Source organism: Bos indicus, chromosome 8 (assembly GCF_029378745.1).
Source record: "Bos indicus isolate NIAB-ARS_2022 breed Sahiwal x Tharparkar chromosome 8, NIAB-ARS_B.indTharparkar_mat_pri_1.0, whole genome shotgun sequence".
In the NCBI taxonomy this organism is placed as follows: domain Eukaryota; kingdom Metazoa; phylum Chordata; class Mammalia; order Artiodactyla; family Bovidae; genus Bos; species Bos indicus.
This window is the reverse complement of record NC_091767.1, coordinates 88843831-88862173: the sequence shown is the minus strand read 5'-3', so window position 1 is coordinate 88862173 and position 18343 is coordinate 88843831. Positions and strand designations below refer to the sequence as shown.

At 44.1% G+C, this 18343-nt stretch overlaps 1 protein-coding gene and 1 pseudogene across 3 annotated transcripts in view; one reads left to right on the top strand and one right to left on the bottom strand.

The window, feature by feature from the left end:
- SHC3 (SHC adaptor protein 3) overlaps positions 1-5866 on the bottom strand; it is a 192949-nt gene extending 187083 nt beyond the window's left edge. Inside the window, exons 1-2 of one of the 3 annotated variants that reach the window (XM_070795190.1) lie at positions 4933-5866; positions 3524-4332 (exon numbers count right to left, since the gene is read on the bottom strand). In XM_070795190.1, coding sequence (XP_070651291.1) covers positions 3524-3979 — 456 coding nt within the window. In that variant the 5' untranslated portion in view covers positions 3980-4332; positions 4933-5866. Of the gene's footprint in view, positions 1-3523 lie in introns of all 3 variants that reach the window. The other 2 variants (XM_070795188.1, XM_070795189.1) reach the window with 2 other exon arrangements.
- A 9895-nt stretch (positions 5867-15761) lies between these two features.
- LOC109562725 (large ribosomal subunit protein uL23 pseudogene) lies at positions 15762-16301 on the top strand (annotated as a pseudogene).
- Positions 16302-18343: the final 2042 nt, after the last annotated feature.

Below are 18343 nucleotides of genomic sequence, written 5' to 3'. Positions count from 1 at the left end.
TGGAGAATCCCATGGACAAAGGAGTCTGGCGGGCTACAGTCCGTGGGGTTGCAAACAGTTGGACATGACTGAGTGACGAAGTACAACCTACATTCTCACTGGGTTGCTGGTGATCAGCAAGCATCTTGACCTCCTGATTCTTGCTGTGGGCACTCGGGTCAGCCCTGAATGTGGCCACTTCTTATCCTGATCCTGTTTTGAGCCTGTGGTGTCATGTGCTGTAAAGCGAACTCTTCTTCTACAGAACCCTCCCACTGAGGGACAACAGCTAACTCAGGTGTAGCCCACACAGTATTGCCTTCCATCAGGGGTGGTCGAGGCTGAACCTCAAGACAAGCTTGCTTCAAATGACTCTTTCACAACAGCCAGTGGCTATTTTAAAGAACTGACCCCCAACTGTTCTTGGCTATCTTTCCTTCCTAAACTGTTCGCCCTGCGGATCTGTGTGTAGAGCATCCCAATATTGCCTTTGGGACCTGCTAAACATCAGTAGCAGCCCCCACGGGCACTCAGGCTCCTCGCCAGCTTGGATTTCTAGGCAATAGAATTTGAAAGTGGGCAGCAGTGTCCTCCATACTTGTCTCTAGGCCTTTTAAGCCCAAATGTAAAATAGTTTTAAAATAGAATTATAATGAAAATATCCATTGCTCTTTGCTGTTATGATTTTCCTTTATCTCAAGGACATACTTTCTTGTTCTTTTCCTTTTGTGTCACCAAAAAAGAAACACACACACACACACACACAAAACAAAACCCAGTGTCAGGCATACTTAGGCAGGTACAAAGGTACCACCAATGGGTGTCCTGAAGTAAACAAACACAAACCTGAACCCTTGCTCATTTGCATAATCTCATGCTGTTATTAACATCAGATTCAAGTGAAGGCACGAAGGACAAATTAAATGTGCTCTGAGCCTGGAATTCTACTGCTGCTCAGGTATTACTATTTTTAAATTTCAAATCCTTCATTAATTAATATTACAAACTGCTCTTCAAACAATTTGGTGTTTCCTAATTGATACACCAGACATCTATATTTTACAATGTCCATTTTTATGTAAGTAGATTACATTGAAATGTTTTTAAAGAATAAATCTGTGTGCAATATCCTAATATTGTCTTTAGGTAGATATGTCTGTGAGGCAGGAAATCTATAATTATACAGCAGATGAGTCTTCCAGGAAACTAGAAAACATTTGGGATTTTCCTTAATTTAGACATACATTTAAATCAAAGAGAATAATAACAAGTTCTCTCCCAAACTCCAAGCCTTTCGATTCTGCTGTTGATGTACAAGCAAGTTATAAAGACTACCTCTTTTCTATCTACCAGAGATCTTTCAAAGTAAGGACACCAATAAAACTATTTGCAAATCAGCCAATAATACCAGGTTTCTTTCTTTCTTTTCTTTTTTTAGTTTTGTGATCTTTCAAGAAAATAAACTCACGGTTCTAAACTCAACAAGGGCAATTCAGAAATGTGCACTGACAGAAGGCCATGTGATGCTGTGAATCAAACGTGCGCAGAAGAAATTGTCCTTTAGTGTCTGGACTCCTTTGCTGTGTGATTTCAAACTTCTCCAGGGAAACCTGAGCTTATATTCCTGTGACGCCACCATTCACCACTGAAGATGGACCAGGCGACAGCAAGGAGCACTAACCAGGCATGCTATGTGCCCCCAGGTCACTACAATCCTTTGGCACAGCAAAATGACCCCAAATCCAGAAGGCTCTAGGCAGACCCAGCCTTTCACTTATTTGAGTGCTGCTCTTGCTTTGGGGTTGAGGGAACCGGATGTCACAACCTAATAGCCCAGCACAGTAGACTAGTTTTCTTCGGCCACAACTGACATTTAGAACTGGATGTCAGCCTTCATCCTTCAAAAAGCAAGAGTAAAGCCCTAAGCAAAGCAAGTTATTTTTTTAAAGGAAACTTTAGAGACTTAAGTTTCTAAAATTCTCCCTCCATTTGGAAACTACCCTCTATGTTCAACATGACAGGTATAAAAACCTTTGCCAACATCTGTCTAACATGGTTCTTTTTTTTCTTCAGATAGCAATTATACTATATTACACATGCCACAAGTAATATACTCTGGCATCACTTCTTAACCTCAGCGTTGTCAGGGGTTTTGTTGTTTGGTTTTGTTTCTTCTTTTTTCCTTTTGTTTTCGGCTCCTGGTTATATAACTTAAAGAAGGCATACAAGAGGAATATTCCTTTTCTTTTACAATAAACTCAACCAGCTGTGCATACTATATGTTGATCTTCATCCCTTTTGTAATATACATGATTAATTCACTCTCAGAAGCTAAGAATGAAGATTAAATTAAAAAGGAGACTCAAAAGGAGAACAGGTCCATTTTTAATGCTGATGATCTCATTCCTTTTGTTAGTACTTTTGAGATAGTTAAAGATAATCCACAAAGTCAACTGTTTCCTTTAATATTTGGTTCAAAATTATCAAGATATATTTTGCCAGGGGATGTGGTCTGTAGAATTTTGAAACTGGATCTGTAGCCAGTAAGTATTAATATCCACTAAGAGCCTGCAGGTTTCTCAGTGTGATTGACAGCACCGTGGGGACAGTGTGCATTTCATTTCTCTTAAAACAAAAAGTCATGTCTTGGAGTGACCAGTCTGAAATAATGTCATTTTGGCCCCTTTCCACTGTCTGGAGGCTGTCTGCCCAGCTGGAAGAGCACTGTGGTGATCCTCTGCTGCCCAACGACCAGAAGGATGTGATAAGCATGTGGCAGGCCAGTGGAATACTGCCAAGTATTTGTTCTTTAAATATCATAGAATACTTGCATAAGAGAAGAATTTTGTGGACTACATCAGGCATGGTTGTATAATTCTCTGTGTTGGAGGAAAAAAAAAAATCTACTTTCCAGCCTGTGGCTCAGCTTCCTTTAGCCTATTTAAAGGGAAGGCCAGTCCCCAGGGAAAAACAGTCCCAAATTTCCTTCTGCTGCTGTAAACCAAAGGAGGTATGGAAGGAAAGGCAGAAACCAAAGAAAACCTTGCTGGCTAAGAAATTGCTACCTATCTGGTATAAAAGACAGTACTTGGGCTGCACTGCAAGAAGCTGGAAATTCTTGCTAAGGGAAGAAATGAAACCATCTACCCTGCCGCCTGGGGCAAACACAGAAGTAGTGACTCCACCTGCCTTTCTCATCGCAGGGACTGCCCAGTTCTTCCATGTGTGTACCCTAGGCAGACCTGATGCACAGTTCCCAGGGAGAGTGGTCCATGCCGAGAGGGGTACTGGCCGGACACATGGCAAAGCTCGGTGGCAAAGGCATGCCAAAGGAGCGGAGCCAGGGGAAACCAGGACAGTGAGGTCACCAATTTCAAAGCTTCTCCCACTGGATGCGCAATGGGTGCGTTTTCTGAGCTGGGTCCCCTCTGCCAAACGAGCTGGCTGCGAAAAAGTGCGCACCCCCGGGCCTCCAAGGCGACCCACTGTGCCGGACGCCTCTGCGCCCGGGCTTTCCCACCCGGCGGCCGGCGCCCGCACCCACCTTGACGACGTAGGTGACTCCTGCCCCCAGCACCTGGTCGTTGGCGTGCGGGGCGCGGGGCGGCGGCTCGTCGCCGGGTCGGCCCTTCCTGGCGGCGCGCATGGCCGGGGCGCGGGGGCCGGGGGGCGCGCTGCCGTCCGGGGCGGCCAGGCTGGGCGCGCTGCAGCTGCCCGAGAGCCGCGCGCCCGCCCGCTCCCTGGCCGCCGACAGGCCGCGGAGGCCCGAGCTGGAGAGTTTCAGGTGGGACACCTTGTGGAGCAGGTGGCCCAGGCTGCCCGGCCCATCGTCGGGCGCCCTGCGCAGCGCTTCTCCGGACACCAGGTAGGGGGCCGCCGCCGGGGCCGCGCGCGCCGCCGAGACCTTGCCACCGCCGCTCACCGACAGGTTGTGCAGAAGGTCATCGACCGATGTCACCGAGTCATTCCTGAAGCGGTTGTACTTGGTGCGTGGAAGCATGCCCCTCCGTGGGCTCGCCGCATCCGCCCGGGCGCTGCAGGTGCCGGCCCCGGCGCAGGCTGCCGCGCATAGCAGGCGAGCCGCGGTCCCCGGGGCGGGACGGAGCGGCCGGGACAGCAGGCTGGGGGGCGCGAGCAGCGGCGCCGGCCTCCCACCGCTAACACCCCGCACGGCCGCGGCCGCGCAGCCCCGGCCCCGGACTCGGCTGCTGAGGGCGGTACGTTCGCTTTGCAAAAGTCATAGTTTCCTCTGCTGCGCGCCCAGCTGCTTGGGGCTGCTCACAGCAAAAGCATGACTCACTCCGAGAGGAGACCCTTCTCAACAAAGGCTCGGTGAGCACTGCAAATCACTTCCTGTAGCAAAAAAAAAAAAAGAAGAAGAAGAAAAAAAACCACATACACCCACTGACAGCACACTAGAGCCAATCAATTCTCAAATTTCCTTTCTCTACCTTCCCAGACATTTCCTTCCAACCTTTGGTTTTTCACCTCCCCTTTCCCTGCCCCCTCTCAGCATCTATGCCAGAGGTAAATACTGTTCTTTCAAATGAACTTTCTGAAACCCATTATTCTAAGCTAGGGTTTTTTCTTCCCTGTTCAGCCCATCTGTGAGCCTAGAAAAGTGTCTGACGGTGCAGCGTTAAAATGTGACGAAGGATTTTTAAGAATAAGATCTTCAGCGGATCCTCATGAATTTTGATTTGGAAAGCAGCAGGAATTCTTAAATAGCCAAAAAGAAAATATTCATTCCCAGGTGAACATAAAATATCAATCTCCAAGGTTTTTTTCAAGTCAACAGAGCAGCCATGACAAGAGTCTTTGTGGCGATGCAGTTCCTCCCCCTCCCAGGAAAAAAAAAAATCTGCGTATGAACTTCTGCCCAGAGCCACTGAGGGTCTCTTCCCTGATAATTTACAGCAGTCTTTCTCAGCCAGGGTTAAGCTGAAAACCTACTTCTGAAAAAGAAGAGTGTTTCTTTTGATGAATGGCAACAAGCTCCAGAAATCCATTCCAAAAGGGGGGCTGTGCTTGAAGCTTTATTCCAACTGAATGTGTTCAAGCTCTGGAGAAATGCCTAAGAAACGCTACAGATACATTTCAATATCCCTTTGGTTGCTGCTTGCAACCCTGCAGAAAGAAAGAGAAAAAATGCAGCTGCTGTCAGTACACTGATCAAGCCCGCCGAAAGATGCCTTGTTTTCAGGAGTCAGACACCGGCTGCAAGTGAAACACACAGGCCTCCTTGCTGTCCGCGGAACAGAGCACTGACCCCCTCCACCCCACCCCAGAAGGTCTGCGGAGACGCAAACCCACTGACCCCTGTCACCACGGGCTCTGCCGGTCTTCATCGGTCTTCATCGGTCTATTGAGAGAAGCTGCCCTTCACAGTGGAACGCTTTCGCTCCCTGTCCAAGTTTCCCGTCTACTTCTATGCAAAAAATGAATTTACCTCTAGCACGTTATCAGATTAGCCTTAGTCTTCTCACACCCACGGCTAGACATGTGACACTTGAGGCACCCAGCCTTGAAAAGCTTTATGGAACAGGGTGTGACGAGTGCCACTCAAGGTGGGCCAGGTGAGGCCCGCTGCGGGGACGCAGGAGCGTGGAGAAGCGGCAGCTCCCCTCCCAGGGCCGCAGGCCTAGCCGAGCAGCCGCATGGCACTCATTTTTTTTCTTCCCCTTGCTGGCATAGCAACAGCAAATGCACACTCCAGAGATGGTGGTGATGGTTATCCAAGTCCCCCCAGATCTAAAGCAAAACTTCCCTATCATTCCCAAACCGTGATCTTCATTAGAAGCAGACAAAAACAGCAAAATGTGAATGAAATGCTGTTTGTGTGAATGAAAGGGCTAGCGAGCGAGCCAGCGTTTCTGTGAATGAAGCCGGGCCTTGCAGCCGGCGCCAGGCAATCCCCTGGTTCCAGCGGCCTCAGCCAATGAGCAGCCGCCCCGATGACTCATTCAACAAAAGCTTGCTCAATAGTGGAAGATTCCATTTCAATCAAAGGCGGGATCTTTCATCCAACAGCAGTGTGGGAAAAAAAAAAAAAGGCTGATTACAAAGATGTAGGGAGGAAGGAGACGGCTGTTATGATGAGAGGAAAAACTAGTTTTTCCAAGGAAATTCAAGATCCACTGGACAGGTATGAGTGCGAATAGGACTGCCCTCTTGGAGGTGAGCTATGCCCTAAAACTTTCATTCAGCCATTCATTTACATCAAGAGCAATCATGAATGTGCCATTCTGTTCAGCATTTATTATGAATGTACAGTGAATGCACATTCAATACCCAGGCTCCTCGCCCTTGATCCTTTTTGTGAAAGGAATATAGAACAGGCATGCACGTTCTGAGTCCCCAAGGAGAGGGAAAAAACCCGAAGCTACAACGTTAACCCTTTAGCCAACAGGAGACATTCGTTTCTTTTGTTATAATGAGGCAAGTAAAGGGAAATTGACCACTTTAAAAAAGTAAATAGCAATATAAATGTACCACATGTGAAGAAGATATAATCTAAGAGGGAGATTAATATTTTAAGAATACAATAGGACAGTAAAACCTCACTTATCAGGGAGATGGTATCAGCATTTGGGTACTTAGGAGAAAAGCAAAAAGAGGATCCCAAAGGTTTCTCAGCACCAAAATAGAAGCTGCAACCCAGCCAAGAAGCACTCCCCGCCTCCACCTTCCTTCCCAGGACAGCCCTGTGGGCCCTCACTGGGGGCTGTTATTGCTTATTTTAAACATTATCCCAGAAGCCCAAGTATCAGATTTATCAGCCTGTGGCAATATAAAGATGGATAATGGATGAAATTTTCATAGTCTGGTGACACAGACAACAACAACAACAACAAAACAGAAAAAATGAAACCACTATTAAGTCAGCCTCAAGAAAGCCAGGCAGCCTAGGGCCTTTCCAGAATATCTGCTTTTCTTTTTAAATCTGTTCATTTAAAAGTGTATTGATTTTCTATTGCTGCCATAACCACAAAATCAGTGGTTTAAAGCAATGCAAATTTATCTCCCAGTGCTGTAGATCAGAAGTCCAAAATGGCTCACAAGCAGATTAAGTGAAGGTGTGAGCAAGGCTCATTCCTCTGGGATTTCTAGAGAAGAATTGCCTTCTCTGTGCCTTCTCCTGCTTCCAGAGGCTGTCTGAACCTGTGCTCCTGAGAATGGGCCATAAGTTGGACCCTGGGGAGCGTGGCTTTGCCCATAGAGAGGCAGAAAATTGAAAATTAATATTACTATGCAGTATGCTATGTGAATGCTGTAGTATGTGTGATATACAAAACGTATCCATAGGGTACCATACGGAAGTAGCGTGAACTTTCATAAGGATGTCAGGGTTGACTTCAGCAGGCAGATGACCCCCCAAGAAAATATTTGAGGCACTACTGGGATCTTCCAGATAGGCTGAGGGAAAAAGGTACCTCGAGAGGAGATGCTGGGTAGGGAACAGCTCAAGTCTTGAGCGAGTTCAAGATATCCAGAATCTTGGTTGGGCTGATGCATAGTATTGGGAAGCCAAGCCACTAAGATGGCCTGACCCAGAGCATCTAGGAATAACCAATGACTTCCTTGAGATGCTTGAGCAGGTTTGCAGTGGCTTGAGAGAGGTGACACAGTCAGGTCTATATTTTATGTGGGCACCTTGACAGTGAGGTGGGGTGGCCTTGAGGAGTTGTTTACAAAACAAATGAAAAGTGATGGAGTCTTGAAGGAAGACCAAAGCAGTGGGCTGAACAAGAGACAATAAAATGACCTGGATGACAAAGATGGGTGAGAAAAAGTGGGCCAGGTTGGCTTATCTGGAGGCAAAGCTGAGATGGAGTTTGGGGTGCAAGATGCTTGTTAAGGACCAAACTCCATGGGAGGCAGGAGAAGGCTAGAGGTATGGGCAGAGGGAGAAGTGGGCCTTTGTGAAGCCACACATAACCCAGCCTGGTGGGCTCTGTGATGAGGGTCCCCCTGGGGCCTGGTGGGCTTTCCTTTCTCCTTCACTACTCACTCCCTCAGCTGCCCCAGAAGTAATGGCCTCCAGCCAAACAGCAGAGGCTCCATTCTGCACAGAAAGAAACAGGATCAGAGGGGTTATGAGATCTGCCCAGGACACACAGGGTTAGGAACTGGCCATTCTGTCTGACTCCAAATCCATGTTCATGACCACGGCCTCAGCAAGCTTGAGTAAGGACCTACTGAGAATCAACTATGGAGGTGGTGGTTCCCCAAGACAACACCTTTGCAGTGTAACAGAGGGACTGTCATTTAGGTCACGGGGTGGTGCCAACTGAATGAGAGATGATGAAATGGATGAAAGCAGTCATACTTTCCAGAAGACTAATTGCCATGAAAGGGAGAATATAGGGCAATGGCTGGAGGTACAGCAGGGAGTTTAGAACAGATAATAGAAGAGTTGGGGGTATGTTTAGAAGAAAGATGAGGGCAGGACTTCCCTGACGGCCCAGTGGCTAAGACTCTGCCTTCCAATGCATGGGGCTGGGGTTTCTATCCCTGGTCAAGGAACTAAGATCCTACATCCCACCTTGTGCAAAAACAAAAAAAAAAGAATACAGGTGAGGGCTTTAGATTAGATCAGAATGGAAGAAATGGAGATCCAGGAAAGAGGTGGGGGTCAAGAGGATAGGTGGAGCTATCACCCTAGAAAGGACAGTGGGAGAGATGGAGGAACTGGGGAGCAGGTCATTTGGGGTTGAGCAGGAAATAGGTGGTTCCAAGGAGGAGACCCGTTTTCAGAGAAGAGGTTAAGAAATTCCAAAGGATAGTGACTGTAAACAAGGAATATACCAGTTCTATTAGCATCAAGTCATTAGCCACTGTAACTGCCCAACAGTGCACCCTGAAGGGAATTCAGGATGGAGGAAAACAGAAAATATTCTGTGCTTTGGATATTGGCCCTAAATAGGTAAGACATATATATGCTTAGTCGCTCAGTCATGTCCCACTCTTTATGACTCCGTGGACGGTAGCCCACCAGGCTCCTCTGTCCCTGCGAATTCTCCAGGCAAGAACTGGAGTGGATTGCCACACCCTCCTCTAGGGGATCTTTTCCACCCAGGGATTGAACAAGGTCTCTTGTATTGCAGGTGGATTCTTTACCATCTGAGCCACCCATGAAGCTCAAGAATACTGGAGTGGGTAGCCTATCCCTTCTCCAGGGGCACTTACCAACCCAGGAATCAAACCAGAGTCTCCTGCATTGCAGGCAGATTCTTTACTAGCTGAGCTACCAGGGAAGCCCGTAAGACACATATATCAAGGAATAATTTCAATGGACTCAGATTCTTGCATCTTCTTATACATACAGAAAAGCACTGAAATCATTAAGTTGAGATGTCTGGATTTTTGTGATTAGCAGTAATCTTATGATGTTCAACTACATGTTTCCCCACCCCCCCCCCCAGCAAAAGAAACTTGTATATATCCTGTCTCTTCCCTTACTTCTTCAGAACAGTTCATTCAGAGCAACCTGAGAGGCTGTCTCCTGAGTACAGTCCTCAGTGCATACATTCTAAGTTGCTTCAGTAGTGTCCAACTCTGTGTGCCCTATGAGCTGTAGCCCGCCAGGCTCCTCTGTCCATGGGGATTCTCCAGGCAAGAATACTGGAGTGAGTTGCCATACCCTTCTCCAGGGGATCTTCCCAACTCAGAGATCAAACTCGTTTTTCTTACGTCTCCTGCATTGGCAGGTGGGTTCTTTATCACTAGCACCTCCTGCTAAGTCCAGTATAGTCCTCAGAAAGATTCCCAAATAAATCTTAACTTGCAAATTTAGGTTGTACACTTTTCTTTGGTCAATGTGACACACCAGGGATTCCTAAGAGCCAAAAGTCATTCCCACCTTTAGGGCTGAAGTAATGGGAAAACAACTGAATTTCTAGAACCAGTGGAGTTTCAGAGGGAATTTTAGAGGTAGGGCCACTGGGAGGAGCTGTAGTTTTAAAGGAATACAGTTACTGATGGAGAAGTAGAACCAATGATGGGAGGAAACAGAGAATAAATACCCCAGCTTCTCTCTTCCCAGTCTCTGACTCCTGTTAGCACCTTCCATTAGCCAAATTCACAAGAAGCCAGAGGTTCAGGGAACTTGGTGGTGGGGAGTGAGGGACCAGCCTCCCAGGAACGTAGCAGGCAAGGAAGAGTAAAGGGAGGTGGACCGCGGCTGTCACCGTGACTGTGTCTGCAGATAAATCTATCTGCGCTCATGGTAGGAAGCCAAAAGACTTTGATGCCTAATGTGGAGTTATACCTGATCTCTGTAACACAAAGACCAAGATTGTACTTAAAAAGTTAAGGTAGTCCATTTAAGTAAGAAAACTGAAGTGAGGATGAACGCGTACAGAGCCTGCTGAGGAAAAGAGATGATGCTGCTGACAAATGAGGAAAAGCAAAGATGTTCCTGTTCTGCATTATGAATCCACCATAACTATATGAGGGCAGAGGTGTGATTTTCTAAAGGTTCATCTGCTGACATATGAGCTGGAAGATAGCATATCATTAGGTAGAAGGTTCATTCGAGGATGCAGGTAGAGGCGGGAAGGAGAGAAGGCAGACTAGCAGGAGTGGGAGATGGGCAGTGGGGAGAAGAAGCACAGAGATGGAAGTGGCTGTGGAAGCAGCAGCAAGTGCAGCACAGTGGTATCGAGGAGAAGCACTGGGGAGGTGGCTGCTTGGATCCTTTGGGATGCATATCCAAGGGAGGTGGGAGGGAGCAGAAAGCCCCTAACTATGCCCCTGAAACATAGGAGCTGCCTCACAGGAGGGCAAAGCAGGGGTCAGGGGTGACAGGTTCACTAAAACCAGAGGTTCGAGTCATCCTGGGGGCAGGCTGGGGAACAAAAGAAAACTCATTTCCCACAACAAGGTGGGAAGGGATGGGCGCTAGGGAAGACAGAACGAGAATACAGGATGTTTAGACAGGAAGAAATGTGAGTCAAACCCAGACCTGACCGTGGAGAAAGGTTCCCAGACTGAGGTGGGCAGATGTCTTCTCTGTAGGGCTCCTAAGGTGCCTGAAGGTAGGACTGTCTGTGGTACAGGAATCCTCTGTAACAAGTCACCCGGGGGCGACAAACCTGGCTGCTGAAAACTGGGTGTGCCGAACAGTTCAGCATCAAGGACATCCTTTTTATTTTTTCTATTTTTTTTTTAAAGATTAACTTATTTTTAGCTACTCTGGGTCTTCATTGCCACACAAGTACTTTCCCTAGTCATAGTGAGCCAGCACCACTCTCCGTTGAGGTGTGGGGATTTCTCATTGTGGTGGCTTCTCTTGCAAAGCACAGGCTCTAGAGCGCAAGCTCAGTAGTCGCAGTGCATGGGCTTAGTTGCCCTGTGGTATGTGTCATCTTCCCAGACCGGGGATTGAACCTGTGTCCCCTGCACTGGCAGGCAGATTCTTAAGCACTAGAGCACCAGGAAAGCCCCAACAGTTTTGTTTTTTTTTTAATTTAATTTTTAAATTGAGGTATAGCTGATTAACAATATTACAAAAGTTTCAGGTGTACAACTGAGTGATTCACAATTTTTAGAATCATATTCCATTTCTACTTATTATAAAATCTTGGCTTATGTTCCCTGTGCTGTACAATATATCTTTGTATCTTATTTATTTTATACATAGTAGTTTGATTCTCTTAATCCCCTATTCTTATCTTACTCCACCACTCCCTTTCCTCTCCCAGCTTGTAACCACAAATTTGTTCTGCTTATCTGTGACTCTGTTTCATTTTTGTTATATTTGCTGGTTTGTTTACTTTTTAGATTCCACATATAAGTGATAACATACAGTATTTGTCTTTCTCTCTGTCTTATTTCACTTAACATAATACCCTCCAGATCTATCCATGTTGTTGCAAATGGCAAAATATTATTTGTTTTCATGGCTGAGTAATATTCCTATACACACACACACACGTACATACAAACACACACAGATATATATGTGTTGATTGTTCATCTATATGTGGGTTAATTTCTGGGCCTTCTATTCCGTGTCATTAATCAATGTGTCCGTTTTTGTGCCATACCATATTATTTTGATCACTATAGCTTTGCAATATAGTTTGAAATCAGGTAGCGTCATACCTCCAGCTTTCTTCTTCTTTCTCAAAATTGTTTGGCCATCTGGGGACTTTTGTATTGATATTTCTATACAAATTTTAGAATTATTTGTTCCAGTTCTGTGAAAAATGCCATTGGTATTTTGATAGGGATTGCACTGAGTCTCTTGGGTAGTATGGTCATTTTAACAATATAAATTCTGCCTATCTGTGAAGACTGTGTATCTTTCCATCTGTTGTGTCATCTTCAATTTCTTTCATCAGTGTCATAATTTTCCTTATATTCCTTTGTAAAATAAATTATAGCTTTTACTGAAGAATTAATTTATTCAGAAAACAACTTAGTGAATTCTATATTCCCATCAATTCCTTGATCATATGCATGTTTAGTTTTATGTAGAAACAATTTCGTGTTCCTCATTCTCCTCTAAAGAATCTATTTTCAGGGATGTTTTAGTTAATAATATAATCTCCACAAATACATTTCATGTTTCATGGAATTGAGAAAACACAATTCCTTTAGGCTTTCCCCATCACTGGCCACTGGTTGTTTCTAATTTATCAACGCCATAAACAGTGACATAAGGAGAGACTTCACACACCCAGCTTCCTCTGTATCATTGGGTGATCTCTCAGTATAAATCACAGGGAAAAACAAACTTCCATACCTCTTGATTGCCATTGCCAAGTGCCTTTCCTGAAATTCTTTATGTTTTCACTTCTGACAGCAATCGGTAGACCTGTGTTTCTGCAACCTCACCAGTTTTGGGTTTTTGTTGTTTTTCTGGTTTTCATAGTAACAAATTCTTTTTCTTATTTAATAGTTTTCAAGATGGTTATTCGAGTCTGGGCTCTTGATTGGTGGAGGGGATGCCATAACTCTGCCTTCATAGGGACTGGTTGGCTCCAAACCAAAATTAACGAGATTTGCCCAGATTTGGATAAGGAAGTAGGGTGGTGGGAACCAGTCTACCTGTGGACTTGAACTTGTACAGACCCTTACCTACATCTTTCCATCAAACAGAGGGCCTGTTTTGAATCTCATACTTATCTTTTCTGGACTCACAGCATTGTTTTGGCTATTTCTAATTTAGATTATTTCTTCTAGACTCTGTGTGGGTTCTCCCTATAGTCAAATGTTTATCACTTTTAGCTTTTTCAAAAAATATTTTATTATATATATAATTATGTATAATATAGTTACATTGTTATATAATTGTTTATAGATTATATATTATGCATTATTATTTACACATAATTTTGTATATTAATATACCTATATAAGCTATATTGGTATAATATTGATATATATTAATATTAAAGTATTATTTCTCTTTCATATGAATATGTGTTATGATTTCTATAATACACAGCCATATATATTAATATACTTATATAACCTACATTTATACATCTTTATGTGTATTAATTATATGTATTATTGCTCTTTCATATGCATGTATTATGTCTTATGATTTACACATAATTATACATACTTTCCGGAGAAGGCGATGGCACCCTACTCCAGTACTCTTGCCTGGAAAATCCCATGGACAGAGGAGCCTGGTAGGCTGCAGTCCATGGGGTCTCAAAGAGTCAGACACGACTGAGTGACTTCACTTTCACTTTTCACTTTCATGCACTGGAGAAGGAAATGGCAACCCACTCCAGTGTTCTTGCCTGGAGAATCCCAGGGACGGGGGAGCCTGGTGGGCTGCCGTCTATGGGGTCACACAGAGTCGGACATGACTGAAGTGACTTAGAAAGAAAAAATACATACTAACATAGGAGCTTCCCAGGTAGCTCAGTGATAAAGAATCCACCTGCCAATATAGAAGACACAGGTTCAATTCCTGGATCAGGAAGATCCCCTGGAGAAGGAAATGAAAACCCATTTCAATATTCTTGCCTGGAAAATTCCATGGGCAGAATTTTAGCCAGCTGCAGTCCATGGGGTTCACAAAGAGTTGGACACAACTGAGTGACTAAGCATGCATGCATATATAGTGACCTACTTATACAATCTTTGTCAACATAATATTTATGTATATTAATTATACATATTATTTATTCTTCATGTGTGGAGTCAGAAGCAACAATGCTGGGGCATCAATATGCTGACACTGGTACACTAGAAAGGACTTCACTGTCTTTGATGCACTTAGTAAGACTGAGAATAAAAATTCTGTATGTTTTCCCACTGCAGCCACCAGCAGCCCCTCTGTGTTGTCATGGTTCTCAGACAAGGATTCCCTGGTGGATGTGTCACCATGAAGAAGGCTGGCATCACTTGGCATTCCTGGATTTAGTAGATGTTGATGGTTCCCAGTTATGCTACCCAATTACTTCCCACATGAACAATGTCCATTGACCACACAGTAAATGTGCAAATCAGGTCAGTGATCCCAAACTGAAAGCACACCCCCTGGATATGTTCCAGCCACACAGTACCCAACAGACTGAAATGGTTCCACCTGCCAACATCTCAGGACATCAAGGTGGTCAACCTTGAGAAGCCCGATAAGACAAAATCTTGGCAAATTCCTTACACAGCATCTTCAAGGAGTTCAGTAGCACTCTTGGTGAACTTCACAATGTGAAATTCCTCTGCAACAGAGTTCCCAATGTTGGCTGCACATTGGAAATCTTGAGAACTTCCTTGTCAAAGAAACCAGAAATTTAAACCAAGAACCTCCAAAATAATAATAGTGAAAAAGATGTGCCAAATACTTTTCTAAGTACTCTAAATGGTCTTTCATTTTTGCAAATTCCCAAATTACATATACACCGCACTGTCTTTGTTTTATAGATGGAGAAACTGAGGCACAGAAAGCTTAAATAATGGTTCACAGTCACAAGCTAGAGCCAGGCCTTAGCTTTGGCAGCTCTGGTCAACCAGGCTGTTGACTGACCTACAGTCTTAGGAGTTAGCAACACCAGGTACCTGGGGACTAGCATGTAAAGAGTAAGAGCTGAAGTAAGCAGGCTTACTTGAAAGTCTGTTTAGAGGTAGTTTCCAAAGTCTTTCCCCAACCATCCACATCCAGGCTGTAGCTTCCTGCCCACCCTGCTGAAGATAAGTTGTTTTTGCTTTGGAGAAAGTGGGATGGAGGCACCTGTCCTGACACACCCCGTGCAGACAAGAGTAAGCACTGCCAGGGAGAGGTTGGGCTGGCAAACGTTGCCACAGTAAATCCACCACAAAGGGCCCCTGCTCTTCCTTTCTGATAATTAAAACCCAACAGAAATTTTTGAGGATATCTAGAAAGCTGAACAAAATTACAAAAAGATGGAAAGAAGAAAAAATAAGAAATTAGAACACCATATCAGAAAATTCATCAAGCAAATTGTAGGAATTGCAGGAAGAAAAAATAAAGATAGAGGTGGGAGGGGAGGGAGAAAGGAAAGGAGATAAGGAAGGGATGGAAAATGAGAAGAGGAAATAATAAAATAATAGCAAAATTTCCTTGAACTGAAGCACATGAATACTGAGATTGACCAAGATTGGGGCACAATGAGATCTTTCTATGTTGAAAACCCTCAGTGGGAGACACACAGAGAGAGACAGAGAAAGAAAAGCAGGTCACATATAAAGAATCAGGATCAGAAACACTGGAAAGCAGACGTCCCTAGAGCCACGCCCTCAAAATAGTGAGGGGGTAATTATTTCTGATTAGACTTTTATACCCAGCCAAATAATCAACAAAGGTGAAGGTAGAACAAAGACAGTTTTAGATATTCCAAGTCTCAAAAAAGCCTTTTCATGAAGATGGCACTGAAGGCAAAGAAGGAAGCCCCTGCCCCTCCTAAAGCCAAAGCCAAAGCAAAGGCTTTGAAGGCCAAGAAAGTAGTGTTGAAAGGCGCCCACACCCACATACACACAAAAAATCTGGACGTCACCCACTTCCCGGCGGCCCTAAACACTGTGGCTCAGGAGGCAGCCCAAATATCCTCGGAAGAGCACCCCTAGGAGAAACAGACTTGACCACTATGCCATCATCAAACTGCCCCTCGCCACCGAGTCAGCCATGAAGAAAACAGAAGATAATAACACACTGGTATTCATTGTGGATGTCAAGGCCAACAAGCACCAAATTAAACAGGCTGTGAAGAACCTCTATCCCATTGACATGTCAGGTCAATACTCTGATCAGGCCTGATGGAGAGAAGAAGGTATATGTATGACTGGCTCCTGACTATGATGCTTCGGACATTACCAACAAAACTGGGATCATCTAAACTGAGTCTAGCTGGCTAATTCCAAATATAAAAGTTTTCACTATGCATAAAAAAAAAAAATCTCAAAAAAAATTCTGCATTTTTCCTCAGGCAGCTACTATGAGATGTACTTCCCCTTACCCATCAGGGCAAATATTTAAAAGAGGAAGCCATAGGATGCAAGAAATGGGACCCAATCCCAGACAGAGGGGAAGGGAAATTCAGGGGTGATAATGAGGGGACTTCCAAGATGGCCTTGCAAGAGCAGGCAGAGGGTGACAGGAAAGCATGTTTCAGGAATGCAAAACTGGACAGAGAGAGAGGCAGTTCAGACTCCTGATGGAACTTGGGATACTACTCATGATAAGTACAAAGAATCTGAAACAAATTAAAAAGGCAACCTTTCAACTCCAAGGAATGTAAGAAATTGGTGCAGAAAAGGAAAAATAATTGCCATGTAATACATGGCTCAGTTCTCAGTAATATTCGCATGTTCAAAATAATGTAAATACTGAATGTTAATCTAGTCAAAATACACTGTATTTGTACAGGGAGAATTGTGGTCTGGGAAGTGAATTTATGGTGTGAATGTTTTATAAATTTTGAATAACCAATTGATTCCAAGAAATAATGGAAACTCATTACTGCTTGGAAAACAATGGATGAGGGCTGCCATTTCTCCCAACATGTCTTATACAGCAGATGGACCATGCAGATGACGTGCATACATAACTTTAGACCGGAGGTTTGTAGATCAAGTACTATGATCCGATACCCAACCAGGAAAAAAAAGTGTTCTCCCTTAAGCCTCTGATTTTGGCAGTTTTGTGTCTTAGTGGTCTTGCCAGGAGGAACTGGCTGTAAAGTATATTTCTACAAGTCTAAGTGAATTGATGCATTGGGTGAAGGTTCTTATGGTTGTCAGGATGCATGGTGAGAGACTGCCAAGACGGATGGCTTATTTTATAGAAATTCATACTAAGTGGTTCTGCCAGTCATGTGACCTACAGTTTGGCTGATCTTTGGGCCACTCCTGCTGGCGGCCTCAAAGATTCATCTATCCTCAGGGCAGGGTGTCACCATTTGCTATGAGGGCATGAAGTGCACTTTTTATAAAAATCTAATCTAGTGGGAATGCAAAACAGTGCCACCACTTTGGAAAGCAGTTTGGCAGATTCTTAAAAGTTTAGACATAGACTTATTAATCCACCCAGCAAATCTACTCCTTAGAATCTACCCAAGAGAAAGGAAAATATACGTCCACAAAAGACTTGTACACAAATGTCCATAACATCATTACTCATCATAGCCAGGGAGTGGAAACAACGGAGATGTCCATCACCTGGTGAATGCAAGACTACTCTGAAGGAACAAACTATTGATACACACTACAACATAGATGAACCCAAAATTGTCGTGCTGTGAGAAAGAAGCCAGACACAGTAGACCACCAGTATGATTCTATTTTGGGTCTTCTCTGGTGGCATGGTCCTATTTATATGAAATGTTCAGACAAAGCAAATCTATTGAGAAAGAAAGCAGATCAGTTGATGCCTGTGGGGAAAGCAGCAAGGACCGGGGATTAACTCCAATGGGCACAAGGAATATTTTTATTTATTTTTTAATGATTTTTTAAAACATTTATCTATTTGTTGGACTGTGATGGTTCTTAGTTGTGGCACGTGGGATCTTCAACCTTCATTCTGGCATGCAAGATCTTTAGTCGCAGCATGCAAAATGTTAGTTGTAACATGTGGGATCCAGTTCCCTGACCAGGGATCGAATCTGGACCCCCTACTTTGGGAGCTCAGAGTCTTAGCCACTGGATCACCAGGGAAATCTCACAAGGAAGTTTGAAGTTTTTTAAGGTGCTAGAAACATTTTAGAACTACATTGTAGTGATGCTTATAAAATCCTGTAAATTTACTAAAAATTACTAAATCATAAAGACAATTTACTAAAAATTAATTAATTTTTGAATGGGTGGATTTTATGGTATACAAAAAAAATTTGTTTTAAGAAAAATATTTGGAAATACTTCTTTATTTAAAAAAATGAAAACT